At 50.6% G+C, this 15,146-nt stretch overlaps 6 protein-coding genes across 6 annotated transcripts; 5 read left to right on the top strand and 1 right to left on the bottom strand.

The window, feature by feature from the left end:
* The first annotated feature begins 183 nt into the window (after positions 1-183).
* On the top strand, positions 184-1,555 carry M431DRAFT_508562 (hypothetical protein). Its single transcript, XM_024919128.1, has 3 exons — positions 184-565; positions 632-792; positions 909-1,555. The coding sequence occupies exons 1-3, from the start codon at positions 546-548 to the stop codon at positions 1,298-1,300; spliced, it is 573 nt and encodes a 190-aa protein (XP_024774834.1). The 5' UTR covers positions 184-545; the 3' UTR covers positions 1,301-1,555.
* Positions 1,556-1,708: 153 nt separating this feature from the next.
* M431DRAFT_143754 (hypothetical protein) lies at positions 1,709-3,588 on the top strand. Its single transcript, XM_024912663.1, has 2 exons — positions 1,709-2,425; positions 2,486-3,588. The coding sequence occupies exons 1-2, from the start codon at positions 2,107-2,109 to the stop codon at positions 3,163-3,165; spliced, it is 999 nt and encodes a 332-aa protein (XP_024774833.1). The 5' UTR covers positions 1,709-2,106; the 3' UTR covers positions 3,166-3,588.
* Positions 3,589-3,844: 256 nt separating this feature from the next.
* Positions 3,845-7,435, top strand: M431DRAFT_143751 (hypothetical protein). The gene is made up of 4 exons (XM_024912662.1): positions 3,845-3,931; positions 3,997-4,182; positions 4,258-7,038; positions 7,109-7,435. The coding sequence occupies exons 1-4, from the start codon at positions 3,915-3,917 to the stop codon at positions 7,314-7,316; spliced, it is 3,192 nt and encodes a 1,063-aa protein (XP_024774832.1). The 5' UTR covers positions 3,845-3,914; the 3' UTR covers positions 7,317-7,435.
* A 937-nt stretch (positions 7,436-8,372) lies between these two features.
* M431DRAFT_482296 (hypothetical protein) lies at positions 8,373-8,777 on the top strand (the record flags this gene model as incomplete). Its single annotated transcript, XM_024916035.1, has 1 exon — positions 8,373-8,777. The coding sequence occupies one exon, from the start codon at positions 8,373-8,375 to the stop codon at positions 8,775-8,777; it is 405 nt and encodes a 134-aa protein (XP_024774831.1).
* Positions 8,778-10,387: 1,610 nt separating this feature from the next.
* Positions 10,388-12,845, top strand: M431DRAFT_531171 (hypothetical protein). Its single transcript, XM_024920818.1, has 4 exons — positions 10,388-10,751; positions 10,831-11,341; positions 11,425-12,038; positions 12,106-12,845. The coding sequence occupies exons 1-4, from the start codon at positions 10,745-10,747 to the stop codon at positions 12,729-12,731; spliced, it is 1,758 nt and encodes a 585-aa protein (XP_024774830.1). The 5' UTR covers positions 10,388-10,744; the 3' UTR covers positions 12,732-12,845.
* A 678-nt stretch (positions 12,846-13,523) lies between these two features.
* M431DRAFT_85352 (hypothetical protein) lies at positions 13,524-14,513 on the bottom strand (the record flags this gene model as incomplete). Its single annotated transcript, XM_024923542.1, has 1 exon — positions 13,524-14,513. The coding sequence occupies one exon, from the start codon at positions 14,511-14,513 to the stop codon at positions 13,524-13,526; it is 990 nt and encodes a 329-aa protein (XP_024774829.1).
* Between the last annotated feature and the right edge of the window lie 633 nt (positions 14,514-15,146).

Raw genomic sequence — 15,146 nt, 5'->3', positions numbered from 1 at the left:
AGAGGACGGAGGTTACTATTTGGGCAAGGTGCTCATCTACTAGCAGTAACTTGGAGCCCCATGGAGAACAAACATCGCGATAGCCGTGTCTTGGACGAGCTGAACTAACACCAAGTTTTAGCGAGATATACCCTCCCAGCAGGCCGTTTGTACTCCCAGCTCCAATGATCGACCATCAGGTCTCCTTTTTTCTCTGCTTTCTCTCCCACCTTTTCAAATCTCTTCTTTTTTCATCTCACATCTCAAGCATTGGAACGTTTCAATCCCCCTCATCTATCCACCCCGCATATTTATTTTCATCTCATTCCTGGGGTTGTTGATTTCCATCTCCTTCATCTCCGCACATCGGCCCCCAGCCTTGCTAGTGAGAGGAGTTACCCAAATTGGCAAACTACTGCGAATTCGGGCATCATTTTTATAAAGACTGCCCGCCGTCCTTCATCGACTCCTAAGCAAAGACAACTCAATTCTTTCATCATTTTCCTTTGCGAATTGGTGCCGGCGTTTCTCCTAGTGGTCTAGATTGTGTTTTTCATCTCTTCGTCATGGCAACTTTTTTTCGTTGGTGAGTTTGCCACCCGCTAGACGATCTTTTTCACTTAGAGGATCTCACTTCTGACCATGAGCGCAGGTACAATGGAAGGCTCGCAGCCCGTCCGTATCTCACCCAGGGCGTGACGACTGCAGTTCTGTTTGCGACTGGCGACATCACCGCCCAGCAGCTGGTCGAGAAAAGGGGCGCCAAGGGCCACGATGTCTCGCGAACTGGCCGCATGGCGCTCTACGGTGGATGTAGGTTTTATTTGGCTGCCTAAACCCACCTCTCTCTCCTCTCTCCTCTCTCTCAGCCAGCCCAGCACCACCACACAGGTCCATTGAAAATTTTTTCTAACCCAACGGATTTGCAGGTGTTTTTGGACCCGTTGCGACTACCTGGCTGGGCTTCCTAGCTCGTCGCGTCACCTTCAGGAATGCTCGGGTCGAGACGGCGGCGCGTGTGGCGGCTGACCAGCTGCTGTTTGCTCCCGTCATGATTGGAGTCTTCCTCGGCAGCATGGCCACCATGGAGGGCAAAAGCCCCTCGAAACGCCTTGAAACGACCTGGTGGCCGGCCCTCAAGGCCAACTGGGTGCTCTGGCCGGCCGTGCAGTTTGTCAACTTCACCTTCTTGCCTCTGCAGTACCGTCTGCTGTTTGCCAACGTCATCTCCATTGGTTGGAATAGCTACCTCAGCTGGGTGAACAGCAAGGGCGGCAACAAGAGCAAGGACCACGAATTGGTCGCCGCCCCAGCCACCTAAATTTCTCAGTCTCCCCCAAAGGACTGTTTTGATGGGTTTTTGTTTTTGTTTGCATTAGAGGGAAAAAGGAAGACAAGATACATAGAGGCCTAGAGATGACTCGCAATGCGGTAACTTCGTTGCACCTCACATTAATCATTATGCATGACGACACAGTGCATATCCACCTCGCATTATCACCTATGCCTGATGGTTTTTTTTAATCAAATATTTTTATTAATACAGCAATGCTTCCGGTGCACTGACAGAGACGCAAATGTATGCCGTATGTAGCATGTCACTGCCCCCTGGACCTTGCTGACGTTGATACGGTCTTGTGATCGGGTCCGATGATGGGGGTTTTAGATAGGCCAAGCTCAGGGGGAATATGACGAACCCCAGACTAAAGCAGCAATAGCGGGTGATACTTGTACTCGTAGGGGCGCAATGCGCAAATTAGTCGTCAAGGCCTCGTCCTTTGCAATGGAGTCAACGAGAGATCCATTTTAACTCTACAATCCCCCGGCTTTTCCCATCCAGATCTGATAAGAACATTGCAAGTTCGGAGTCCGGAGTACATATCGGAACTCACGATAAGCGCAGGGCTTACTCAGTCCTTGTCAACGACCACAGAGGGCTTAGCGCTCGCTGACTCATCCCCCTTTTTTGCCGCCTTGCAAATCGTTTTGCCGAACGAGCGGCCAAGCCCGGGCTTTGACGAAACACAATCGACATCATCGGATTCAGCCTCAGCGCTCGGATCGACCTCTTTTCCTCTCTTCCCTCGCTGTTTTCCATCTGCCCAGCAGACCGAGTTTGGCGGCGCAATGTTGCCTCTATCGGTGCGGCGCGCGGTGGCCGCTGCTCCTCAGGGGGCAAGTGGGCTGACTTCTCTCGCCGCGTCGGCTCCAAAGATCACAGCCTCGAGCTTCATCCTGAATCGCCCTCAGCGGCGCTACTCCTCGTCGAAACCCTCAAGATCCGATGAGCCCAACGATATTGCCGCCGGCCAGTCGGTGCCGGCATCTACCTCGCGCGGAGAGAGCAAAGGCAGCAGGAAACGAAAGAGCAAGGATTCAGCCGACCGAAATGCGGCTTTCAAGAAACTGCCCAGTGTTCCCAGCACTCACCACATGTCTCAAGAAGGTGAGTGCCGCAAATGTCATATTCGAAATGGTCCTGGCTCGTTACTAACATGAGTTTTAGCCCTGAGCTTATCGAGCTTCTTCTCACTCCACCGTCCCATTTCCATCACCCAGACCATGCCCAGGACTGTTACAGACGAGCACTTTGCCTCCATATTTGCGCCTCGATCAAAGTCGAACAGGATACAAGACACTGTTTCTACAATCTCTGACACCATTGACCAGCTGGAAGGCCCCATGGCCCAGGTGACAATAGGATCTCAGGATCAAGGGGCTGGCGATGGTATGCACCGAGTTGATGTCAAGAATCCTGACGGAACCGAGTCGAGCATCTATCTCCAGGTTGATACCATGTCTGGAGATTTCTTGCCCTTCCGCCCTCCTCCGCTGCCCGAGGCGCAGCAAGGCGTTGAGGCTGAAGGAGTTGCGGCTGAGGCTGAAGCTTTGGAAGAGGCTCACCACCGAGTTTATAAGGCCATGTTCACCATTGAGGAGTCCACAGAGTCAGACGGCCAAATCAGGATCATCGCCCACAGCCCCCGAATTATCCAGGACGAGCAGCCCCGGAGCTTCTTGGAGCGTCTGGCTGTCCGCCAACTGCGAGTTGACCAAGCTCGCGGCCAGCGTGACCTCTACGCCATCAGCGTTAAGAGACAACGAAAGCTCAAGATGAAGAAGAAGAAGTATAAGAAGCTAATGAAGCGAACAAGAAACTTGCGCCGCAAGCTGGACCGAACCTAAGGGGGCTAGGCTTGGGCTGTGCAGAAATTCGCATTTATTTTATTTTTCCTCTATTGCGTTGGGTTTCGACCGGTTCATGGGTTGGTGTCTGTCTGGCGGTTGGCAGCTTTTTGTCAGCCATGAGTTACGCAACGCGCTCCTGAGACTTTTTCTCTTCCATAGACTCGCGAAGATGACTTGTTGTCATGTGTTGTGGTGCATGGCTGGGACATGGCATTTTCCCGTTAGATCGATTTTGTAAAATTAGTATGAATAAGACGAACATGTATCAACACATTTGATGAATCGTTGCAATGTTCCTTCGTACATCTCTATGGAAGGAGCTAAATAGGCTATCACCTGGTATTGCACCTCTCTTTAGACTGGTGGGCAAGTCTCTATGAAGGTTTACATCTTTGCATGACTATAAAACTTGAGTGTTCCCAATTGTTCAAATTTACTTCATAGTAATTCAAAATGATTTATTTCCTAGAGTTTTAAGCTGTTCATTCAGGATAAAATGATACACCCAACTGTCAGCTAATAAACCTTCTCGGTCAACATCCCGGTGAGCGGTTCGGTCAAGTTTTGCACTAGTGCAGCTATTTGTGTTCACCGCCCGGCAGAATCCAGCTCCACCGCCAAATTTTTGGATTTTTTGACGGGACGGTATTTTGTATGCAAGAGGTCCCGCAATAAACTGTCTGAAGCCAGCAATTCTTGCGCAATTCTTTACCACAGACCATTGGCTGTGACAAAGTGTTCGCAAGATGCAGCGCAAGCAAGTGTAAGTCATCGAGCAGCCAAATTATCGAATATCGTAATGTCGCGATATAGCTGACCCGCCTACAGAGACGAGCGCATTGGCGCACTCATTCGAAATGGCCTGCAGGAGAAGAAGAGAAGCTTTTTCGTCGTGGTTGGAGACCAGGCCAAGGATGTCATTGTCCGACTTCATTATATCATGTCCATGGTAGACATTAAGCAGAACAAGTCTGTCCTGTGGGCATACAAGAAGAAGCTGCTGGGATTTACAAGGTGAGCATGAAAGGATGCCTCTTTTTTTCCTCCCCCGGTTTGGCAGAACCAGACGTCTGACTGCTGTTCACATAGTCACCGAAAGAAGCGAGAAGACAAAATCAAAAAGGAAATCAGACGCGGAATCCGAGAAGCAAACTCTGAGGATCCATTCGAACTGTTCGTCTCTCTGCACAACATTCGCTACACCTACTACAAGGAGACCGACAAGATCTTGGGTAACACATATGGCATGTGTATTCTGCAGGATTTCGAAGCCGTTACGCCCAACATTTTGGCTCGGACGATCGAGACTGTTGAGGGTGGTGGTCTAGTCATTATGCTGCTCAAGGGAATGAACAGTTTGCGACAGCTCTACAACTTGTCTATGGATGCCCACTCAAAATACCGAACAGAAGCGCACGATGACGTTGTGGCAAGGTTCAACGAGCGTTTCCTGCTGTCTTTGGGAGGCTGTGATTCTTGCCTGGTTATCGACGACGAGCTGAATGTTCTTCCCATTTCGGGCGGCAAGAATGTCAGAGCTCTGCCACCTCCGGAGGCCGATCAGCCTAAGTCTCCGCAGGCGTTGGAGCTGGAGTCCATCAAAGACGACCACCAGGAACGCCAGCCGGTCGGATCATTGATTAACCTCGCAAGAACGGTTGATCAAGCAAAGGCCCTGCTGACTTTCACGGACGCCATTGCTGAGAAGACGCTGCGAAGCACTGTTGCGTTGACAGCTGCCAGAGGACGAGGAAAGTCGGCCGCCATGGGAGTTGCCGTGGCCGCTGCAGTGGCATACGGATACAGCAACATCTTTATTACATCGCCATCTCCTGAAAACTTGAAAACCCTTTTCGAGTTTGTCTTCAAGGGCTTTGACGCTCTCGGCTATGCTGACCATGCGGATTACTCCATCATCCAAAGCACAAATCCCGACTTCAACAAGGCTATTGTTCGTGTCAACATCCACCGACAGCACAGGCAGACAATCCAGTATATCCGCCCCCAGGATGCCCATGTGCTTGGCCAGGCCGAATTGGTGGTCATTGATGAGGCGGCTGCCATCCCTTTGCCTCTCGTTCGGAAGCTAATGGGCCCTTATTTGGTCTTCATGGCCTCTACTATCAACGGATACGAGGGTACTGGTCGATCGCTATCCCTAAAGCTTATCAAACAACTACGAGAGCAATCTCGACGGGCCGCAACGGACGACCAGACTGAAGTTGCTGACCGATCCACTGGAAGGGCTTCAAAATCGGAGGAATTCCAAGCCAGTCGAAAACTACGTGAAATCACCCTCGCAGAGCCTATTCGATACGCTCAAGGTGACTCGGTCGAAAAGTGGCTAAATAAGCTTCTTTGCTTGGACGCAACTTTGCCCAAAGCTGGTTCCAGCGGCTCACCAGATCCGAATCTATGCGAGCTCCTCATGGTCAACCGCGACACACTATTCTCATTCCACCCTATCCCCGAGGCTTTCCTCCAACAGATGGTAGCGCTTTATGTTGCCAGCCACTACAAGAACTCGCCTGATGACCTACAGCTGATGAGTGATGCACCTGCGCATCAGCTGTTCGTCCTCACAGCCCCGACGTCAGAAAGCAGTGGCAGACTTCCCGAACCTCTTTGCGTTATCCAAGTGGCTCTAGAAGGAAAGATTAGCAGACAGAGCGTGATCAACAGCTTGAGCCGAGGAGAGAGACCCCATGGTGATTTGATTCCCTGGCTTGTCAGCCAGCAATTTCAGGATGAAGAGTTCGCCTCGCTATCTGGCGCCCGTGTTGTCCGTATTGCGACCAATCCAAACCATATGGGCATGGGATACGGAAAGCGAGCGATGCAGCTTCTCGTGGACTACTATGAAGGCCGATTTGCGAACCTCTCTGAGGATGACGATCAGGTCCTGGAGAATGGGACTGCTCGAGCGACAGACGCTGAGCTGGCCAAGGAATCTCTGTTGGAGGAGAAAATCACAGTCAGAGACGATAAGCACATGGCTCCTCTCTTTTCCAAGCTATGGGAGAAGAAGCCAGAGCGACTTGACTACATTGGTGTCAGCTACGGCTTGACCAAGGAGCTACACAAATTCTGGAAGTATTCTTCATTTTCACCCGTCTACTTGCGACAAACTGCCAATGACCTGACTGGCGAGCACACCTGCGTCATGCTCAGGCCACTTGATGGCAGCGGCGATAAGTCATGGCTCGGTGCATTCTCCAGAGATTTCCAGAAGAGATTCCTCTCTCTGCTATCCTACGAGTTTAGGAACTTTGCCGCTTCTGTTGCGCTGAGCATTGACCAATCGGCAAATACCGGCGCACAGCTTGATGCCACTCCTCAGACTTCCTTGACCAAGGCTGAGCTGGATGCCCTCATGTCACCCTTTGATCTGAAGCGATTGACATCCTACGCGAATAGCATGCTGGATTACCACGTCATCTTGGATCTTATGCCTACCATTGCGAACCTCTACTTCACTGGCAAGCTAAAATCCGATGTCTCAATGTCGGGCATCCAGCAGGCTATTCTCCTTGCCATCGGATTACAGCGTAAGAGCGTGGATGAGATTGCTCAAGAGCTGCCTATGCCATCCTCGCAACTTCTTGCCATGTTTATCAAGATTCTCCGCAAGTTCACGGCGCATTTCAACTCTTTGGTCACGGCAGCAGCCGATGCCGAGCTTCCAAGAGGCTCGAACATTGGTGTCAGCCGAGAAAATGCCAGCGGCGCTCACGATGACGAAATTGTGGACGATCGATTCGTTGCTCTTGAGACATCTCTCGAAGATGAACTCGAGGAGGGTGGTGACGAAGCTCTTATGGCCCTAAGACAGAAGCAGAGAGAGATGATTGACTCTCTGCCTCTGGATCAGTAAGCAACCCCTAGTTTCGGCATTTCTATCCCCTATTTCTCAGCCATTACTAACTACGTTACTTTTTAGATATGAAATCGATGGTGACGCACCAGCCTGGGAGGAAGCCGAAAAGCAAGTGAGCAGCGCCGCAAAGGACGGAAAGTCTAACGTCGTAGTCAGCGTCAAATCAGCCAAGCAGAAGAGAAAGGCGGGCCAGACGGCGACGGAAATCTACGACCAAGAGTTTGGAGACAATTCTCGGAAAAAGTCAAAGAAGGGGAAGAAGGGTAAATAAGTGAGTCATGTAAACAAATAGCTGATAACCAAGGCTAAAGGTATTGGGCGTGGCGTTCTTTGGGCTAGACTAATATCACTTGCAATATATAAGTATCTTGTGTTTATGTTGCTTTCTTGGGAATTGGAGTTGTGTAGCCCCCCGTCTGGGTGAAATGATGCCTCTCAGGGTGCCATATCTGTTCTTCCTTATGGGTATGGTGTAGAAAAATAATACGGAGGCTTTCCGATACTATATCCCAAGCCCCATATTACGATGTGCTACATGATCATCAATGATCATGGGCATATCGAAGCTTTGGGCTCTCGACGCCTCCATCGGAGCATTTGCCCTGTGATCTAGACAACAAACCGAATCGTGATCACCACGCAATCTTTACTTTGGGCTTTCAACGCCCCTATCTGGAGCATCCATCCAGTCGTCTAGACAACAAACTGCGTCGTAACGACACCACGCGAGCCCTTCTCTTACAGACTTTACAGATGAGATATTCGGAGTCATAGTCAGAGCCATTCTCAAGAGGCGTAGCATATTCTCGTCCAGTTGCTAGGGAACCGCCGAGTTTGCATTTTGAGGCGTAGATTCTCTCCAACCACAGCCTTTTCTCCCCCTCTAGAATCCTCTAGATGGATCGGATGGGCTTCACATTGGATTTATGGCTGGAGACTTATAGTTTACCATATCTCTCTGTTTACACGTCCTGTTATTATGGTCCTATATAATCCCCCCTTCCCCCCCTGTTTCTTGTTGGCCCTTTCTTCTCTTTCTCATCTACCAGTCCAAACCAGAGCAAGCCTTCGTCTTCTACACACAGTACCCACTATCTCTACTTCTCTCATACAAACCAATTCTACTTTTGTCTCTTAAGAGAAACAAGCCTTTCATCACTTCAAAGAATTCTTTTCACCCACCTTCTCAAACAACTCCAATTGGATATATATCCAACTCTCTCTTGGCAACTATATCAACTACGACCCTATAAAGGCAACATACTCTCACCACCCCTTTACTTCTTTATTTTTTTTAAAAAAAAAAAAAATATCACATACAGTCACCATGTGCTTCGAAGAGTTCGCCCACTGCAGAATCTGCGGCTACACAGTCCAGCAGAAAGAATTCTGCCCCGACTACCGCCTCGAATGGGTCAAGGTCTTGATAGGCCAATCCAACAAGACACCGAAGCAGATTGGAGACGAATGCGGGAGATACGGAAATACCATCCACTTCTTCCCTGCTGCGAAGTGCCCCAGATGCGCTTGGAATCCGCCCCGTCCAGACCAAGTCGTCGACCACTGGGCCTGGGCTTATCACACGAATGTCGGGAAATTCCCCGCAGAAAAACTTCCTAAGAAGTTTAACATAGTTGAGGGCGAAATATGCTCTTGTGGGTGTTATCAGGATTTACGGAAAGGGAAGGAGGCGAGCGCCAAGGAGCCTCATTATCCTCCTCATTGGAAATGATTGGATTTGTTTTATTAGTGTTTTGGGGGTTCATCTTTTGATTATGTTACTTTGGTTTTTGGCTTGGATGTAGCCTAGTGTACAAGACAGATTGACCAGTGTGCTTTTTTGAGAGTGTATGAATTAGTATAAATAGAATAATGTTTAGATAATTATTTTCACGATAATGTTCTTGTGTTGTTTACAATATCCGTCTCCTCTCTCTATGCACTCTTGTACAATTATCCATTGAATGCCCATTCAGCATGTATCATGGATGCAAGGTAGCACAACGTAGTCTCGACTCTATAATGTATTCCAATCATGTAATTGTAATAGCACGAGTCACGATACTGGGCCAGGGTAGGAAATCTCTGTTGGTGTCCAAAAGGGTAAGAATGGCTTCTCGCCAAAACGGCTCCCCGGCTGGCAAAAAGTGTGGGGGAGACCGACCAGGTGACTGTAAGACTGCATTCTTCACCGTACATGTACCCGTACACCCACGACCACCTATTGGTGCCAGATGTTTTGGTACATCGACCCCCCTAGGGTCAAGTATCGGTATCGTGTAGAATCGGCGATTTCTCTTTCACGTTTCTTTCTTGTAAGACCGCAGACCGTTGACCTTCGACCTGAATATGCATGCAGCCCAGCTGTACTGTAGGGGGGTCAGGTCTTGACACGTCGACCGCTGTCTGACATACATCCGAAAGAGTCGAGCAGCCCAAAAGAACCAAGCTTTTTTGATCTTGTGGCCAAAACCACTGCATGCAGCAAGGGCACTTCATCCAGACTTGTGGCTTCAACGACCTACTGTAGCGTCTCACCCCGGCTCTCTCGTTTAGGCAAAGGGGGCTTCGCCGACGACCGTGTATGGATGGGAGGACAAGCCATGTCTCGTCGTTTTCGGCAGTAGCAGCAAGTCGACATGATCAAATCAATGCTAGCTAGGGGCGTCCAAGTTGGCCCAACGCCCGGGGAGCGTGCAGAGTATGAGCACGGAGTACATGGAATAATAGTTGGGGAAAATGGACACTCCCTCCGCAGGCCCGTGAGATGGCATCCGATTTCCTCGGCTCCCCGCGTCGCGAGTGGACTCTCCCGCACTACCTGTAGTATCAATATTAATATATTTTATATTAGTGTGTAGACTACTACTGTAGTATGGTAGCTATTCAATTTGTACAAGTCAGCGCCGAAAACTGCATGTTGAGCCGCACTGGTGAGGGGGTTTGCCGTAGGATTGGCTGCTTGGCACATGATGGCTTCGTGGAGAAGATGCGAAGGAATAGCCACCATCACAGGTACTCGTACATTGTGGCTGCTTAAGCATAACGTGCATAAGTCAAGCAAGCCATGCATTCATTATTCTTGTACTTGTACTGTGTTGACGATTGAGAAAACCTTGGATGGGGGAGAGAATCGAGTTGAAGATGTTGGGGGTTCACCTTTGGGGGTCACTTTGGGGGACGTTGCCTGTATTTTACTGAGCTACAGCACCACGATAGTTACATGTCCCTTGTGGTAGTAGCTTACTCAACCCGCTGAACGTTTCTCCATTGTTACTCCGTCAAGTGTTCTCGACCCTTTCTCTTCTCTTCATCTTTTCCTCTTCTCCGTCCTACACGGGGGTCACCACCACCCAAAGTTCGATATCGGACCAGCCATTTTATATTTCATAAGGTAAGCATCACAGCGCTGAGCCCATGATGCCACTGCCCTGCGTGGGACAATCTCGCCCCCCCATTCACGATGGATCTCATCGAAGCCAAAGGAACAGGTCTTGGCCGACGCTTGCGAGAATGGGGTAACTCTCGAGCTTTTAGATAAATACAACTCGACCGCGGCGCGGGGAAGCAAGCGACGGAATGTTGCGAATCGCCTCTGCTGATTTTCTCCTTCTCTTCCTCTTCAACTGCTACCCCGCCATACGGTTCGTCTAAGAGAGCAATAATAATACATACAGAGGTAGCAAACAGCGGCTCGCCATGTCTTGTATGTTTTTCTCCAGCCCTTTGCGCTTCTTCGAATTCTGGAGATTTCAAACTCTAGCTAACATTAACACTCATCCCAGCCAAGCATTTCGCCAACGAGCCTCTGGCTCTCGTCAATGCCGCCCTCCGCTCGGCCACCTACACCAACCCCTCCATTGGCTTTGATGCCGCGCAAAAGACTGTCTTCCTTCGCGATGCCGCTTCACAGCCTACCATTGCCCTGATCTCAGGCGGCGGTTCCGGCCACGAGCCCTCGTTTGCGGGTTTTGTCGGTAAAGGCTTTCTAACCGCTGCTGTTGCCGGCTCTGTCTTCGCCTCTCCTTCTGCCGAGCAGGTCTTTCGCGCAATTCGCCGTGTAGGCGCGGAACAGCCACAGCGAGGAGTGTTAGTCTTGATTATGAATTACACCGGCGACATGCTGCATTTTGGCATGGCAGTCGAGAAGGCTCGCGCCGAGGGCATCAAGACTGAGCTTTTGGTTGTGGGAGATGACGTTGGTGTAGGCAGGAAACGTGGCGGACGAATTGGCAGGAGAGGTTTGGCTGGAACAGTCCTCGTGCAAAAGATTGCGGCTGCCGCTGCTGCTCAGGGGTAAGTTCCAAGTCCCATTTCACGCAAAACAGCAACTATCATTTGGAAACTTGTTTCTGATCTGCTGGATTTCATGCGAATAGACAATCTCTAGAGCAGGTCTCCCAGATCGCCACCCTTGCTTCTGACAACCTTGCCACTGTTGGCGCTTCTCTAGCCCATGTCCACGTTCCTGGCCGTGAAATCACCCCCGATGAGCTTGGCGATGAAATTGAAATCGGCATGGGTATTCACAACGAGGAGGGCTTCGGCCGTGTTAAGACGACCTTGAAGGGCCTCGTTGAGACCATGCTGAAGCAGCTCCTCGACCAGTCAGACAGTGACCGCGCCTACATCAATGTAAAGTCTGGAGAAGAAGTGGTTGTCATGGTAAACAATCTCGGTGGTATAAGCCCCCTCGAGCTTGGTGCCATCACAACGGAGGTCATCGACCAGCTCGACGCCTCTTACAAAATCAAGCCATCAAGACTGCTTAGCGGTACATACATGACCAGCTTGAACGGCCTGGGCTTCAGCATTACGATTCTCAAGGTGGCGGATAAGGCTATTTTGCCATTGATTGATGCTCCCGCCGATGCTGCTGGCTGGTCACCAGCTGTCCGTCCTGAGAATTGGGCTAACGGCATTGACACCACCAAGGCGGAGATCAAGGAGGATGCCCCGTCCCAAGATGATTCAGCTCCCAGCAACCTTGACTGTAAGATTTTCCCAACTTTATTCCTCCTTTCGCGAAACTAGAAGAGAACTATAACTGACATAAATAGTGGACGCTGCATTTACCATTTCCCAGCTGCAGTCAGCTCTCAAGAGCCTCATTGTCGCAGAGCCCGAAGTTACCAGGTTTGATACTATTGTGGGCGACGGTGACTGCGGACTCTGCCTCAAGACGGGCGCTGAGGCTGTCCTTAAGCATCTCGAAACCGTCTCCTCATCTGGAGACATTGATACGGTGCACTTTGTCCGAAACATTGCCCAAGTCATTGAGTCAAGTATGGACGGCACTTCAGGCGCGCTGTACGCCATCTTCGTCAACGCTCTTGCTTCAGGCCTCCAGGGCCAGGCTAGCAGCCAAAAGACCGCTGTTACTCCCAAGACTTGGGCTACCGCTCTTCAGGCTGCCCTCAAGAGCCTGGCCAGGTACACCCCTGCTCAGCCCGGTGACCGCACCGTGGTGGATGCGCTTGTGCCGTTTGTCAACACGCTGGCCGAGACACTTGACGTACAAAAGGCTGTCGAGGCCGCAAGGAAAGGCTCAGATTCCACAAAGGGCATGGAGGCCAGCCTGGGGCGATCAGTCTATGTCAATGCCGAGGGATGGAATGAGTGTCCCGATCCTGGCGCGTATGGCCTGGTGAAGCTGTTGGAAGGCTTCCTGGGTCACCTGAATTAGAGTAGCTGTTGGTATGGTTGATAGATTATGCGGGAGAGTTGCTAGATGGAGAATACATCTCGCCGCTGCTTAAGCTGTATATAGTAAAAAGAACTGAATATTTACTGCCCCGGATATCTGAACATTTTTGTCATTTTCGTTGCTATACATCTCATCTTGAGCCCCCTTTCCCTCTATTCTGATCTCTTGAATCAATAACCTCCTAGCAGAGCAGTATTGCAGATGATTTATTTAAAGTTCGTGTAGCAGTTAGTAGGTAATTATAGATATAGTAGCAGTTACTAGAAAAATATAGATATAGTAGCATTTACTAGAGAAATATAGATATAGCAGCTACCCCTTTTATAGGCGTATAGTTTAACTCGTGAATCTTTCTGGTCTCGCTTTTTCTGTCCTCCGCTTGCCAGGTATTATCTCGTATATTCACCATATTCCATCTGTTTTGCCGGCTATTTGTCCGCGCCTCCCGCCTCGCAGCAGTACAGCTGAGCTTCGTACGAGTATGTACGCTGGTCTGTTCCTAGCCCAACGGCGAAACTCATCAGGGCCAAGCAAGACCTTGTGCCCTTTCTCCGTGCTAGTGTATGCAATAGTCGAAAAGAAAAGCGCATGACGGCAAACATGGATCTGAATTCCGTCCCCGCTAAAGAGCCTCCACAACCACGCTCGCCTCGCCTGTTTGGTCTCTTGTCAGAGTCAGACTCAAGATTTCCCCCCACGCCCCACCAGACCGGTCAACTTCTTTTCGTTCTCCATTTCTTATTATTATCCGTCTGCCTGTTGTGGTGGAGGCTAAGCTAGTGCCTCTAGCTTCTTCTCCGTCTCAACCAGCTCAGAAAAGCCCAGCAGCTGTGCTTCCAAGGCCTTGCCCTCGAGATAGGCACAAGGCTTTCGTGGCTCGCCGCCATAGCTGTAATATCTCTTCAGCGCGGCCTTGACAGAGACAAAGCCGCCCTTGATAGCAGTCCAGTCTCCAGCAGCGACAACCCCTTGCAGCAGCGTCGCCTCCTCTGTCTTGCCTTCAGTCCACAATCGCATAACCTCAGCACAGGCCTTTGGCGCCACATTGGCCAATCCCGCAATCACACCGTGCCCGCCCACGGACAGGGTCTGAATGGCAAAGTCGGCGCTACCGCCAAAGGTCCTGAAAGTCGTCCCACGTGTGCCGGCAACAACACGAGCCAGCTTGCCCGTGTTGCCGCAGGTCAGCTTAACGCCGACAATATTGGGATGCTCAGCCAAGGCCAAGATGGTATCCGAGCTGAGATCTAGCCCACTGCAAGCGCCTGGGAAGTTGTATATCAGAAGGGGAATTGGGCTAGCATCGGCCACTTCTCTGAAGTGACCCATTATGAGTTCTGTCGATAGCAAGCTTCCATAATACGCTGGTGGCAGGACGAGAGCATGTGTTCCTCCAGACGCGGCAGCCTCCCGGCATAGCTGTATTGTCTCTCGTGTAGATTGACTGCCGCATCCGACAATCAGGGGCATATCACTTCTGCCAGCAGCATCGATGGTTGAGCGAGTAATGCGGTTGACAAGCTGTCGTTCGGCGTGATCAAGATGGACAGCCTCGCCGTTGGAGCCGTGCGTCACGATGCCCGTGACACCGGCCTCAACTAGGCGCTTGGCGTGAGCTGCTGTCGTCTCTTCGTCGATGGTATCTTCAAGAGTAAAGAATGCAACGGTAGGCACGTATAGGCCTGGCTGTAAGGGTGTGGTAGAGCTATGGCTTGAGCCATTGTGGTTGGAGAAGCCGTTAGGCTCTGTAGACGCTGTCATTGCGGCAAATGTGGAATGTGAAACGTAGTTCAGATGTGTGTTAGTGAACGAGAAGACCGTTCCCTCCTAGAGCGCTATTGCCAGAATATGAGGAGAGCTAGACGGACATTGAATAGCAAGGCGTTTATATCAACAAAAATTCAAAACGTTACATGGGGGCTTTATCATCAACATGGCGGCACATAACGGGGGCAGTGCCTGATATATACCACCACACCGCGAGCGATCCGACCTGGATCAACACCACTACACCAATGGCTGGCATCCCCAGATATCGGTATCGGAGCACCAGTAACATGGACGTGAAGAGTGGCCGCGCTTCTGGCCGGATTCGACCCCCCACGGCAGACCCTGGAGATACTGTAGCGAGGCATGATCCGCTTCCCCCCACGGAAGAGAGAATGGCTCAACGGCTGGCGTTGCATAAAAGCCGGCATAAAAAACGGCCATTCTCACCTCCTAGTGGTACGTACCTGTACTCTCTCCATACTCCATACATACATGGGGCAGCACGGAGAAGAAAAAAAAAATCAAAAGAAAAAAAAAGCTTCGCTTGCTACCCCACACAGCCAACTCGTCCCACGGGACCACTCCGTCAGCCATTGTCTGTGCCAGTTAACGCAGTCCAGCAGG

This window comes from Trichoderma harzianum (assembly GCF_003025095.1).
Source record: "Trichoderma harzianum CBS 226.95 unplaced genomic scaffold M431scaffold_6, whole genome shotgun sequence".
In the NCBI taxonomy this organism is placed as follows: domain Eukaryota; kingdom Fungi; phylum Ascomycota; class Sordariomycetes; order Hypocreales; family Hypocreaceae; genus Trichoderma; species Trichoderma harzianum.
This window is presented reverse-complemented; position numbering and strand designations above follow the sequence as displayed.